The 14,048-nt window shown below is 43.9% G+C and overlaps 1 protein-coding gene across 6 annotated transcripts in view; it reads left to right on the top strand.

The window, feature by feature from the left end:
* The window catches only part of LOC149437674 (uncharacterized), a 58,184-nt gene extending 47,162 nt beyond the window's left edge, over positions 1 to 11,022 (top strand). For all 6 annotated transcript variants that reach the window (XM_089660732.1, XM_089660733.1, XM_089660729.1 and 3 more), the window contains 2 exons: positions 4,853 to 4,964; positions 8,378 to 11,022. In XM_089660732.1, the coding sequence (XP_089516858.1) occupies positions 4,853 to 4,964; positions 8,378 to 9,463 (1,198 nt within the window). In that variant the 3' untranslated portion in view covers positions 9,464 to 11,022. The remainder of the gene's footprint in view (positions 1 to 4,852; positions 4,965 to 8,377) is intronic.
* Positions 11,023 to 14,048: the final 3,026 nt, after the last annotated feature.

Genomic DNA, 14,048 nt, shown 5'->3' with positions numbered 1-14,048 from the left:
GGCTGAGGACAGTAACATGGAGGGGGCTGTGGACAGTAACATGGGGGGCTGAGGGCAGGAATGGAGGGCTGAGGACAGTAACATGGAGGGGGGCTGAGGACAGTAGCATAAGGGGGGGGGGCTGAGGACAGTAATGTGGGGGCTGAGGACAGTAACATGGGGGGATTATGTAAAAAGGGGCAGAGTACTCTTCAGTGAAGGGGACAGAGGATAGTACTGTTGGGGGGGGGTGATGTCAAGGAAGTGTGAGAACCCTACTGTGAAAAGGGGTGGAGGAGAGCGATGCAAAAGGGGAGCTGGGGACACTCATCAGGAGGGATCTTTCTGTGAATGAGGAGGGGACTGTGATGTGCAGCGGGGAATGAGGACACTGATGTGAGTTCAGGTTCAGATCTGTACATGTGAATTTGGTGCACACGTTGTGGGTAGGTCAGCACAACTGCTAGAAACCTGAAGAAGTCCCCGACCCTTTTCTACAAAAACCGCACCGCAGCAACATGTGGTTTGGCGCACACAAAAGTGCACCACAGGGGCCTACATGAGATTCGGACCTCTGATGCATGCAAATTGTACTGCCCGGACCTCGGTGCATTTTAATTCAATACCCCTGCTCTATGCAATGCTATAGACCAGTGATGGCGAACCCGTGGCACGCGTGCCACAGCCGGCACACCGAGCCTTATCTGTGGGCACGCCAGGAGAATACCGTATTTTTCGCTCCATAAGATGCACTTTTTTCCCCCAAAAAAGGGGGGAAAATGTCAGTGCGTCTTATGGAGCGAATATAGAGCGGCCGGTCCGGTATTTCCACCGCCGCCGTGTCAGAATACCGGGCCAACCGCTCAGCTCTGCAGTGGGACCTTACCTGTCCCTCTATCCAGCGGCGCGCTGTCTTCCCGGCTTCTGTAGTGTGCGTGACAGCCGGGTCCCAAGTGCGCATGCGCAAGAAGCAGTGCTCTTTGTGAATGGTAAGGCGGTACCTGGGACACATGACAGATCCCAGAAGCCGCTGGACCAATCACAAAGCGCAGCGCTTCTCGCGCATGCGCACTGGGCATCCGGCTGTCCGACAAGCGCCCACACTACAGAAGCCGGGAAGACAGCGCGCGGCTGGATAAAGGAACAGGTAAGATAAAAAAAAAACTCTGCGGAAGTAAGAGCGGGTACCTGTCAAATTCAGGTACCCGCTCCCCCTCCCTCCCCAAAGGTCAGCAGTCATCTGTACTGTCCGCAGTCTCTGGTCATCCCTGTGCTGTCCGCAGTCTCTGGTCATCCCTGTGCTGTCCGCAGTCTCTGGTCATCCCTGTACTGTCCGCAGTCTCTGGTCATCCCTGTACTGTCCGCAGTCTCTGGTCATCCCTGTACTGTCCGCAGTCTCTGGTCATCCCTGTACTGTCCGCAGTCTCTGGTCATCTCCTGTACTGTCCGCAGTCTCTGGTCATCCCTGTACTGTGTCCGCAGTCTCTGGTCATCCCTGTACTGTCCGCAGTCTCTGGTCATCTCCTGTACTGTCCGCAGTCTCTGGTCATCCCTGTACTGTCCGCAGTCTCTGGTCATCCCTGTACTGTCCGCAGTCTCTGGTCATCTCCTGTACTGTCCGCAGTCTCTGGTCATCTCCTGTACTGTCTGCAGTCTCTGGTCATCTCCTGTACTGTCCGCAGTCTCTGGTCATCCCTGTACTGTCCGCAGTCTCTGGTCATCTCCTGTACTGTCCGCAGTCTCTGGTCATCCCTGTACTGTCCGCAGTCTCTGGTCATCTCCTGTACTGTCCGCAGTCTCTGGTCATCCCTGTACTGTCCGCAGTCTCTGGTCATCCCTGTACTGTGTCCGCAGTCTCTGGTCATCCCTGTACTGTGTCCGCAGTCTCTGGTCATCCCTGTACTGTGCGCAGTCTCTGGTCATCCCTGTACTGTCCGCAGTCTCTGGTCATCCCTGTACTGTGTCCGCAGTCTCTGGTCATCCCTGTACTGTGTCCGCAGTCTCTGGTCATCCCTGTACTGTCCGCAGTCTCTGGTCATCCCTGTACTGTGTCCGCAGTCTCTGGTCATCCCTGTACTGTGTCCGCAGTCTCTGGTCATCCCTGTACTGTCCGCAGTCTCTGGTCATCCCTGTACTGTCCGCAGTCTCTGGTCATCCCTGTACTGTGTCCGCAGTCTCTGGTCATCCCTGTGCTGTCCGCAGTCTCTGGTCATCCCTGTACTGTGTCCGCAGTCTCTGGTCATCCCTGTGCTGTCCGCAGTCTCTGGTCATCCCTGTACTGTGTCCGCAGTCTCTGGTCATCCCTGTACTGTCCGCAGTCTCTGGTCATCTCCTGTACTGTCCGCAGTCTCTGGTCATCTCCTGTACTGTCCGCAGTCTCTGGTCATCCCTGTACTGTGTCCGCAGTCTCTGGTCATCCCTGTGCTGTCCGCAGTCTCTGGTCATCCCTGTACTGTGTCCGCAGTCTCTGGTCATCCCTGTACTGTGTCCGCAGTCTCTGGTCATCCCTGTACTGTCCGCAGTCTCTGGTCATCCCTGTACTGTCCGCAGTCTCTGGTCATCCCTGTACTGTGTCCGCAGTCTCTGGTCATCCCTGTACTGTTAATTAGTTTGCACTACTGTACGAGTTGTTTTTTCTAAACCAAAAGCTCGATATTCAGGTTTCATTGCAGTGTTGGCACTTTGAAAGAAATAAGTTGGTTTTGGGTTGCAGTTTGGGCACTCGGGCTCAAAAAGGTTCGCCATCACTGCTATAGACTTACCAAAAATATGTCTGTGACCTGCCTAAACTAACCAATGAATTTGTATCCAGTCAGCAGGCTCTTTGTACAACATAGTCATTCGTAGAGCTAAAGGAGTTTGTACAGTCAGTTTGTAACAAATATGTTGAGTTTAAAAGTGGCTGTTAACCCTTTGAACAATGTATATCCCTCTATAACAGTGGTTCTTAACCTGGGTTCGATCGAACCCCAGGGGTTCGGTGAGTCAGTCTCGGGGGTTCGGCGGAGGTGACCCACACCCGACTCATATGATTTGTGATGACATGCCCCGCTTGTCCATCATTGGCTGCAGGTGGTCACGCAACATCGCTTAGCCCAGTGGTCGGCAAGCCGCGGCTCTTGTGTGCCGGGCGCCCGCTCCCCTCCCTCCTCTCGGGCGGCAGGGACTCAAATGCAATGATTGGCCAGTCTCGCTGCCACTCACATCCTGATAGCCAGTGATTGGCTGTCAGGATGTGTGTAGGCGGGGCAGCGTGACGAACGTGAGAGGAGCTAGGCTCCTCTCACAGTCCGCCCTGAAGACCGGAACGGCGCGGGAATACAGCGAGAGGAACGCGCGGAGCAAAGGTAAGTGAATTGACACAGGGGGGACTTGGGTACTTAATATGGGGGATGAATTAATATGGGGAATGAATTACTATAGGGGGGATGAATTACTATATGGGGGATGAATTACTATATGGGGGATGAATTACTATATGGGGGATGTATTACTATATGGGGGATGTATTACTATATGGGGGATGAATTACTATATGGGGGATGACTTACTATATGGGGGATGTATTACTATGGGGGATGAATTACTATATGGGGGATGAATTACTATATGGGGGATGTATTACTATGGGGGATGAATTACTATATGGGGGATGAATTACTATGGGGGATGAATTACTATATGGGGGATGAATTACTATATGGGGAAGGAATTACTATATGGGGAAGGAATTACTATAGGGGGGATGAATTACTATATGGGGGATGAATTACTATTATGGGGGATGAATTACTATATGGGGGATGAATTACTATATGGGGGATGAATTACTATGAGGGATGAATTACTATGGGGGATGAATTACTATATGGGGGATGAATTACTATATGGGGGATGAATTACTATATGGGGGATGAATTACTATGGGGGATGAATTACTATATGGGGGATGAATTACTATATGGGGGATGAATTACTATATGGGGGATGAATTTTCATACCGTTTGATACAACATATCTTTGCGAGCAATCCTTTTCGAGGATGCTGGACATAAAGACGAAGAAAAGGAACAGACTTTGTTGCGAAAATGACATGAGAGTGGCACTTGCCAAGGTAATGCCGCGCATTTCTGAACTGGCCTCTGAAAGACAACAGCAGAAGTCACACTGATTTGCGGTAAATATTCATTATTTTGTTTTTGTGTGAAAATCATGTTTTAATGGTTTTGTTCATTTTGTGCACCTATGTATAAATATATACCTATGTTTTGAATTTTAAAAATCATATTTTATTTTTCCAATTAAGAAGGGTTCGGTGAATGCGCATATGAAACTGGTGGGGTTCAGTACCTCCAAAAAGGTTAAGAACCACTGCTCTATAATGTGTACTTGTCTCAATCCAGAGCACTAAGTATCATGTCTGTCTGCTGCTTCGTTCCTCTGCTATCAGCATTAATCACTTCTGACAAGTTTTCCTGACACCAAGAGAAAAAATGGTGACGGGAGGGAGCTGCAGCAGATTGACAGCTTCAGCTCTGTTCTCTGAGCAGGGGGGTCTGTTCCCTCCAATCATCTCTCAATTCTGAATTCTTCAGTGTGTAATTTCAGCTCTCCGCCCCCTGTCTTCTGAAGTCCCAGAAAAGCTTTATAAATTCTGGACTTAGAACAGATGTAGAGAGGAGAAGACCACAGATAAATAGGTACAACTTATGTAATAGGATTTATTTAATCTCTGTATCACCTAAGGCCAGTCACTTCACTGGGTATATATAAGGGTTTACAATCACAATCTATACAATGCCACTGAAGAGGACAGTGCTATGTAAATATATAATAATTCATAATGCAATTATTTCTGATTTTCCATTGACAGGCAAAATAATACAAGGATGGACAGAGTCTCTCTGAGCATTGATGATGAATTGATCAGATCTGATGTGAAAGTGATCACACCCAGAGAGAAGACACACGGGGCTCACATTGAGGTATACAGGGTGGTATCATTTATACTGGAGCTTATAAAGCGTGATAATATTCCTCTTTGGGGTTTCAGGTTCACCGAGCAGATCAGTGACCATATAAATGCAGGCCAAGGGTACTTGTGTACATTAAAATATAAATAAACACCTTTTCTTTATACAAAATCAAGTAAACATACAAAATGTCCCCAATGTCTTAAACACCATACGTAAAAGTCTTTTCTTCTTTCAAAATAAATCTCTTTCTTAATCCGTGAAGTTTTCAATGCTCATAAACCTCCAAAAAAAACAAACTCAAAATAGTGTCATACCCTTTATAAAATTAATTTGTGCCACTCACTGTGAGTCTTGCAGAACACATAACTAGTGGGAAAAATATATATATATATATTTATATATATATATATTCAAATTCTCCAAACGTGATAAACACTCCAATTGTGTCCACTGCAACAAATCCGTGAGTCACTCAAATGTGTATAAACACACTAAATACAACAACAGTGGTCACCTTAAGCCCACAATATAGCATTCAAACTCATGTAGCAGTGAATAATTACCCTATAAATATCTCAGAAGGGCATATCATAGGCTAGGACGACATCTTTCTTCAGGATCCAACTCAATCTTTAGAACTCTCCTCCATTTCCCTCATAAATGAATCCGCAATTAGATAAGGTGGATAAAGTGTAATAAATTTATTTAGTGACTTACATATAAGATTGGAGAAAACAGCTCCTCATGGCAGAGACAATGTATGAATGAAGCAAGGGAACAACCACATGTTCCCACTTCCAAAATGGCCGCGATCGCACTTCCGGTGAACGTCGATGCGTCAGACGTCCCGTATCCCTGACACGTTTCGTCACTTCCTTTGACTTTTTCTTAAGGGTACTTGTGTACATTACCGGCAGGGCCATGGATAAGGGGGTACCACCATCCCTCCTGTACGGGGCCCAGGGAAGCAGGGGGGCCCAGGCAGCTGGGTGAATCAGATGTGGGCAGGGAGGGTGATGAGCATGGCGGGGCGGGGAGGCAATTATGGGAACTGATCCCCTGTATGGCTCTCTCTGCAGAAGCTGAAACCTGGCTTCTTCTCCTTTCCCTCCCGTTGGCTTTCAGAGAGCCATACAGGGGATCAGTTCCAGTAATTGCCCCCCCCCCCCCCCCCCCCGATTGAGCTGTGTTTTTAATGACAACCCCCCCATGTAGGCACAGGGAGAACAGGCCAACTCCAGACTATCTGTATGATTTACTCCTGACGGGTGATGTTGACTCCAGAGGGAAGGGAGCTCCAGCAGACAGCCTGTGATTGACAGCCTTGGCAGTGACTGTGTAGAGGGGTGTGTTTCCATTCCCTCCACTCAGGTCTCAGATGACACTCAGCTCCCTGGCCTATGCTGTGCAGTGTATAACATCAGATCTCCACCCCTGCCTTTTGGAGCTCAGAAATGCTGGGTAAATTCTGTACTTTGAATGGCTTTGAAACAGGTACAACTTATGTAGGAGGATTTGTTTCATCTCTGTGTATCACCTGGTCATTTTGCTGAGTAAATTATTATTATTATTATACAGGATTTATATAGTGCCAACAGTTTGCGCAGCGCTTTGCAAAATTGTAATTGTAAGGGTTTACAATCACTTTAAGGGATAAAAGATGGGAAATGCACATGTATTGCTTAACTTTTTGCCCAGACATTTACTGTAACCTCCTTGGCGGTATTCCCGAGTGTAGCTCGGGGTAAAATTTCAGTACCACAAGCGGTAACCCCGAGCTACACTCGGGCTTACCCTGCGGCGTTGCTCAGGGGGTCCCTGCAGCACTTACCTTGTCCTTCGCTCCCGCGATGTGTCCCCTGCAGCGTCCCCGGCCATCTCCTCCGGCCGATGCCAGCATCCGGCTTCCGTGTTCCGGTCCCTGTGACGTCGGGACGTACGGGCGCTGGTGGCAAATTTGAAATTTTTAAAAAATTTCATTTTTTTTTTAATGATTATTATATAGTAAAACATTGCTGTTTCAATGCATTTCACATACATTTTGTCCCGAGTGCTTTGTCCGGCGCCCTGCCTGCATTTTGACTGTTCTTTCTGCCTGGAAACTTAGAAAAGTCCATGGCGTCCAAAAAGCGTCCCTTTATGTCAAAAGCAGTTTTAGACCGGCTAGAGAACAGCGATAGTAAATCAGAACCACTTGAGTGATAATGATTCGTGGGGGAAATTCGTCATCAGACACTGAAAATGATTTTACGACTTTGCTCAGCGATGTGCGAACTTGGCGCTCCATTTCAAATTTCAGTGTTTTTGGTTTGATTATATTATTGAATTAAATGTATTATTATGTTATTATTTTTTATGATTATTTATTAAATTATAATTTATGATTTTGTGTTTCACGTTTTATCACCCCCGAGATGTTTACTAGACTCTTGTTCAGACAGATTTCAGTGAGTTATTCCTAAAAATTAAAGCCTACAATAAAAAACTACATATTTCCATGCAAAAAAATGGTACCGCTTTCAGCACAAAAAATCGGAAGGAATCATACCGCCAAGGAGGTTAAAAGAATGAATATTTTTTTAATGGCTAATAAGCTTTAAACATTTATAGTGTGTTCATATTTTGTATAAAGTTTGCCCACGTGCTGGGCATACATGGTGCTTCCATCCTCTTCTGTCCTAGGCAAAGAGTGTTGGCACTGTAGAAAAAGGCCACCCAAGTATTTAGTTAAATAATGTATGTATCATATTTGTGACGTTTTCTCTAAAGCTGAACTCCAGGTATGGTTTTTATTGTATTTTATAGCATATGTATTCTTACATTGGTCTAGTGTGAACCAATGCAAGTATACATATTCCACAGCTATGGAACCGTGTTGGAAGCAGAGTTAGGAGCGTTGCCGCTGCTACAGTGAATGCTGTGGTCTTCCTGGTCCTGTGCTAAGCGGTTGCTCTTCTGCATAGTGCACACAAGGAGTTGCTCAACTACCATTCATAGAATACTTAGTATTCTTTTCAAAGAATACAAGGCATTTTGTCATTGGACAAGGTGGGGATTGTGATGTCACCGCTCTCCACCTCATCCAATCAGAAAAGGCCTTTCATTAATTAAAAAAAAAAAGTAAAAGGCAGTCTGTGATTGGCGGCCATGTCGAGTGATGTCCCCATGTCCACAATGCAAAAGAGTAGCCACTTGCTACTGGGCCTGGAAGATCATGGTGAGCACTGTAAAAGCAGTGATTGCTACTGTGATTCTCTGCTTCCACAGCAGTTCCACAACTATAGAATATGTATACTATACATTGGTTCAGTTTACATACAAAATGTAACCATGCAATAAAAACCATACTTCGAATTCAGCTTTAAATGTTCATTGAAATCATACTTTTATTCACATATACTAAATAATAAGTTATTTTCCAGACTGTAATGGACACAAAGCCAGAAACATACCAGAAGGAAAACATGTTTGTCTTCTTCAGCACATTGTCTGACTTACAGAAGCACGTTCCTGCAAAGCAAATCCATTTCCCCAGCAGCCAATGGCCAGCAGATAGTGTAAGGCCTACAACGGGAACGAGTTTAGTTACTCAGAACAATACAAACTACGCCAAGGACCTAATGAATAACAGAGAAACTAAGTCACCCTCTTCCACTTTAAGGAACAAAACCAATAAAAGGTCATTGTCGGCTAATGTGAAGTTTCTATGTGCAGATGGGACAAAACAGAAGGCTGAAATAGTGAGGGAAGAGAACCTACCTACAGACAGACAGTTCAAGCTTAGAGAACTCAAAAAGATTTTGCAGGAAAGCAAACCATGCCAGAAACCTGTTCTGACCTGGGAGGAAAGGGCTCAGCTTAGTCTGCTAGGAACAGTCATAAATGGAATAAACCCCAAGAAGACCGTAGACCATGACGTAGATTCCCATTACAGGCCACAGCAAGCCTCAAAGTCTTCTGGTTCAACCAGTGCAAGACCATCAGTGCCAAGGCCAAACAGTGTGGTGGAATTGCAAAGATGGAGCTACATAGCTATCTCAAAACCTCTATCCCCACCAGAAGACCAACAAGGCTCTTCAGAGGTTGGCAGTTTGTTTCCAGTTGTAGCTTCTCACCTTGTGAAAGACTCTCCAAGATCTGGGAGAAGACATGAAAATTCTCCTAAAACTCTTACCACAAGACCCATGGTATTGGAGGCCAGAAAAGGAAGGGAAAGTTCCCTACGAGCGGAAATACATCCACAGGGAGAAGAAATCCAGACTCACCAAGCAGAGAAGATAACAATGCCTTCTCCCAGAGACGAAAACAGAACAGAACAAGATGACAACATAAGTTCTCAAGTTATAAATTCACCATGGTCATCTCCAATACTTGGGAATCCTCAAACAAAAAGTCCTGTCCATGAATTCAGCGGAGAGCAAACTAAAAAATCTGTTATCTTTACAGTCCACCATAGTACCATCCCAGTTATTAACATCCCAACGGCACAAACAGATGCTTCAGAATAGATGTTCTTATCAGATATGTTACAGATTTTTGTTTTTATTAAATTATATATATTTTTTTTACAAATTTTTACAGGTTTGTATCAGTAAACAATTAAAAATCCAGGGAAATATAAAAGCTTCAATTTATATTTTTGCAGAGTTACTAATCACAGCTTGAGGGTGGGCTGGTGACCAGTTTACAGTCGAGAAAACTAAGGCCACCAGGATGTTTAGTTGACAAGACTGACTGATCACAATTACAAAGCCTTTGGCAGATAAAATGGTATTTCAACAGAGTGTTTAGTTGGTTGCCTAAAACTCACCTTTAAATTCATATCATCTCCTGCACACCTGTTAAAATGTCAGATCAGGCTGATGGTGGGAGTGTTGCCAATAGACACCAGACATTTTTGTTTCGGGTGCATCTGTTCATTGAAGAATTGTATTTCATATTCGTTATGTTGAATTGATTAATTTTCAGAATTCGTTTTGTATTTTTGACATTCTTTTCGTATATTTGTTGGTCTGTGTGAATTTGAAAAATTTAGCAAATTGAAAGATTGCTATATATTCAATATATAATCGAATCGGGCGGATTCAATATTCAGTATTTTCAGACACTAGTCCAAACCACAAAATGAAATGCATGAGCTGATTGGACAATATTGACTGGCGTCATGTGCATTTGCATCAATGAATCAAACGAAATTCAGATCCATTTGTTAACTGAATCTGAATTATTGAACGAATTTGAAAATTGGATTCATTTCCCCATGGGCCCGAACTACTAGCACATATCTGAATGAAACAAATGCATTTGTTAATTTCTTAATAATTTTTTTTCGGATTCATTGCCATTCGTTTCTGTGTCTATTTGGAGATTCGGAAAAATCTGAATCTCCAGAAATTAGATTTTTGTATGAAAAATGAATTAAATGAAACAAATTGCACATGTCTAGTTGCCACTGACTACTGCAATGGGAGAGGAAAGACAGCAGCTAGCAGTAGCAGATCTTTCCTGATCTGACCTGGGAGGAAAGGGCTCAGCTTAGTCTGCTAGGAACAGTCATAAATGGAATAAACCCCAAGAAGACCGTAGACCATGACGTAGGTTCCCATTACAGGCCACAGCAAGCCTCAAAGTCTTCTGGTTCAACCAGTGCAAGACCATCAGTGCCAAGGCCAAACAGTGTGGTGGAATTGCAAAGATGGAGCTACATAGCTAGCAGTAGCAGATCTTTCCTGCCGGTGTTCAGTTGGCAAGTTGTATAGCACATAAAAGGTCAGAGTCCTAATAAGATGTCAAAGGGTTCTGATAGGAGTCAAGAGGTGGAAACTCAAGAAAAAAATGAGGATCATCTCCATCTTCAGGATAAAGCAGGAATATAACAGAGAGGTCACAAGCAAAACCCAAGATGGCTACTCGTAAATATTTGTTTCTACAGCCAGTCTATGTTGATAAAAAGAAAGTGGTGTGCTGTGTTCTCTTAGGTTTAATAGAGTTGAATCAATTTTTCATTTTTTTGTGCATAATTTGTATTTTTTAATTTGGCAAATAAACAATAAAAAAAAATTAAAAATGGTTTTGAATTTTTAGATAAACACATGGTTCAGGGGGGAATAGTTACAATGTGGAAATATGGTTTTACTACTACAATACAGTCGAGTGATGATCTTTTTACTTCTACGAAGGTCCAAGCAGATAAAAAGGGACACACTTGAAAACTTATTTTTGTAATTTAAAGTGATCGTAAAGATTTTTTTTATTTAAATTTTTTTACATTAAAAAAAAAAAGATGCTATACTTACCTGCATTGTGCAATGGTATTGGATGGAGTAGTTCCTTATCTCTTCTTCTGGAGACCCCCACCGACGCTCTCCACTCCTTCCTAGGAATGCCCCCTCAGAAAGCCGTGCACTAAGTGGGCACCCATGCAGGCGCTCCTGAGCCAGGCAGTGTGTGTCCATACACATGCACAGCGTGGCTCAGCCATGTCCTCTACTCTCTCCTCACAGGATTTGACTCTAGTGATAACTAAAGATCTGTAAAGGGAAATCAAGACCTCCTTCCTCCTGCTAGTGATCCCTTTAGTGATATATAAAGATCTGTATAGAGGAATTAGGACCTCCTTCATCTTTCTGGTGATCCTTCTATTGATCACTAAAGATCTAAATTGGAGAATCAGGACCTCCTTCTTCCTGCTGGTGATCCCTCTAGTAATAACTAAAGATCTATATAGAGGAACCAAGACCTTCTTCAACCCACTGGTGATCACTCCAGTGATAACTAAAGATCTATATAGAGGAATCAGGACCTCCTTCATCCTGCCGGTGATCCCTCTAGTGATAACTAAAGATCTATATAGAGAAACCAGGACCTCCTTCATCCTACTGGTGATCCCTCCAGTGATAACTAAAGATCTATATAGAGGAACCAGGACCTCCTTCAAACTACTGGTGATCCCTCCATTGATAACTAAAGATCTATATAGAGGAACCAGGACCTCCTTCCTCCTGCTGGTGATCCCTCCAGTGATAACTAAAGATCTATATAGAGGAACCAGGACCTCCTTCCTCCTCCTGGTGATCCCTCCAGTGATAACTAAAGATTTATATAGAGGAACCAGGACCTCCTTCCTCCTCCTGGTGATCCCTCCAGTGCTAACTAAAGATATATACAGAGGAATCAGGATCTTCTTCATCCTGCCAGAGATCCCTCATCTTTCTGCTCTGATCCCTCTAGTGATGCACTCCACTATTTTTACCTTCCCCATTGCCAGGCCTCTCTATTTGCTCATTTTGTGATCATCTGAAACACCTCTAAATCTTTTTCTCTATAGTTGTGGCCAGCAATGTACTCAATCTGATAATTGTCCCCCCTATTTCCAATATTTTACATTTAGAAATGTTGAATTGATTTCCCCATGCTTTGACCAATCTTTCAGCAATGCTAAATCATGCTCCATTTAACAAATACAGTTGCAAGAAAAAGTATGTGAACCCCTTGGGATTACGTGGAGTTTTGCATGAATTGGGCATAAAATGTGCTCTGAACGTCATCTAAGTCACAACAATAGAAGAACACAGTCTGCTGAACATAATACTACACAAACATTAGATGTTGCCATGGTTTAATTGCACATAACATGTAAATATTCACAGTACAGGGAGGAAAAAGTATGTGAACCTTTGGACTTAATAACTGGTTGACCCTCCTTTGGCAGCAATAACCTCAACCAACTGTACATCCAGGAATATCAATCTTATTGCACGCCTTTGTGTCAATAACATATGGCCATAACTCTGCCAAACAAATCTTCAGTTATAGTTCTTACAAACACATTAAATAGTACATTACCTGGTACAGAGGGGTGGATTTACTAGAGGCACTTTATAAGTTGCAGTCTGCAAGGGCATTTGCTCCAGAGCTTAGTAAATGAGGTCAAGCATCACTTTGCAAAGAACAGCCAATCACATGCAAGGAAAATAAGCAAAGAAAAAAAGCTTGCATATGATTGGATGATGTAAGCCAACTGAGCTTTAACACATTTACTAAGCTCCAGGGAAAATGAATGTAACTGCACTTGCAAAGTGCACACTCTATTTGCCTTTAGTAAATCAGCCCCAGAGTCTTGAGGTCTAATGCTAGTGACTGATCTCTGTTCTGAATGAACTCCATTTACAACCACACTCTGATATACAGTATATCCATAAGCACACTGTGTATCCACTAAACCAATGCATTAACAATAAAAAAGCAGATGGATCCAGGGTCATTCATGACATTCAGTTTGCAGAGAATGCTACGTTTTTTGCACTGCCTGCGATGCTCATGGCAGCCTGCTCAGAACTAAGGCAGGCCTTACATTATGCAATTCAACCACAGATTGAAGGCAAGAAAATTGTTTGATTCCCCCATCAACGCTCTCAGTGATCCCTCTTGTAGTACAAATGTGTTCTGCCAGCGGGGAGTCTTCCCCTCCGGCAATACAATGATCACTTCTGGTTGCTATAGGCCATGGTAGTGGTCATGTGATAAAAAAATTACAGGCTGGTTGTACTGAAGTTTATTTATTTATTTCAGGTACTTATATAGCATCGTCAATTTACGCAGCGCTTTACATATATATTGTACATTCACATCACTCCCTAACCCTCAAGGGGTGTACAATCTAAGGTCCCTAACTTACATTCATACATACACATATTAGGGCCAATTTAGACAGGAGCCAATTAACCTATCAGCATGTCTTTGGAGTGTGGGAGGAAACCGGAGTACCCGGAGGAAACCCATGCAGGCACAGGGAGAACATGCAAACTCCAGGCAGGTGATGTCGTGGCTGGGATTTGAACCAACGACCCTAGTACTGCCAGGCAGAAGTGCTAACCATTTAGCCACTGTGCTGCCCAGTTATTATTATTATAATACAATATTTATAAAGCGCCAATAGTTCGCTCAGCGCTGTACATTACAAAGGGGGACAGAACATGTGACAGAACAATACCAATACAATGCAAAACATGAGGGGATCGAGGGCCCTGCTCTTTCGAGTTTACAATCTAGGAGGGAGGGGATGGTGGCACAGGAGGAGATAGCTGTGGGGGA

The sequence above is a fragment of the Staurois parvus genome, unplaced genomic scaffold (assembly GCF_062004578.1).
Source record: "Staurois parvus isolate SC_StPar_1 unplaced genomic scaffold, SC_StPar_1.0 ptg001270l, whole genome shotgun sequence".
Taxonomy (NCBI): domain Eukaryota; kingdom Metazoa; phylum Chordata; class Amphibia; order Anura; family Ranidae; genus Staurois; species Staurois parvus.
The sequence above is the reverse complement of the archived record's forward strand: the minus strand, read 5'-3'. Positions and strand labels throughout refer to the sequence as shown.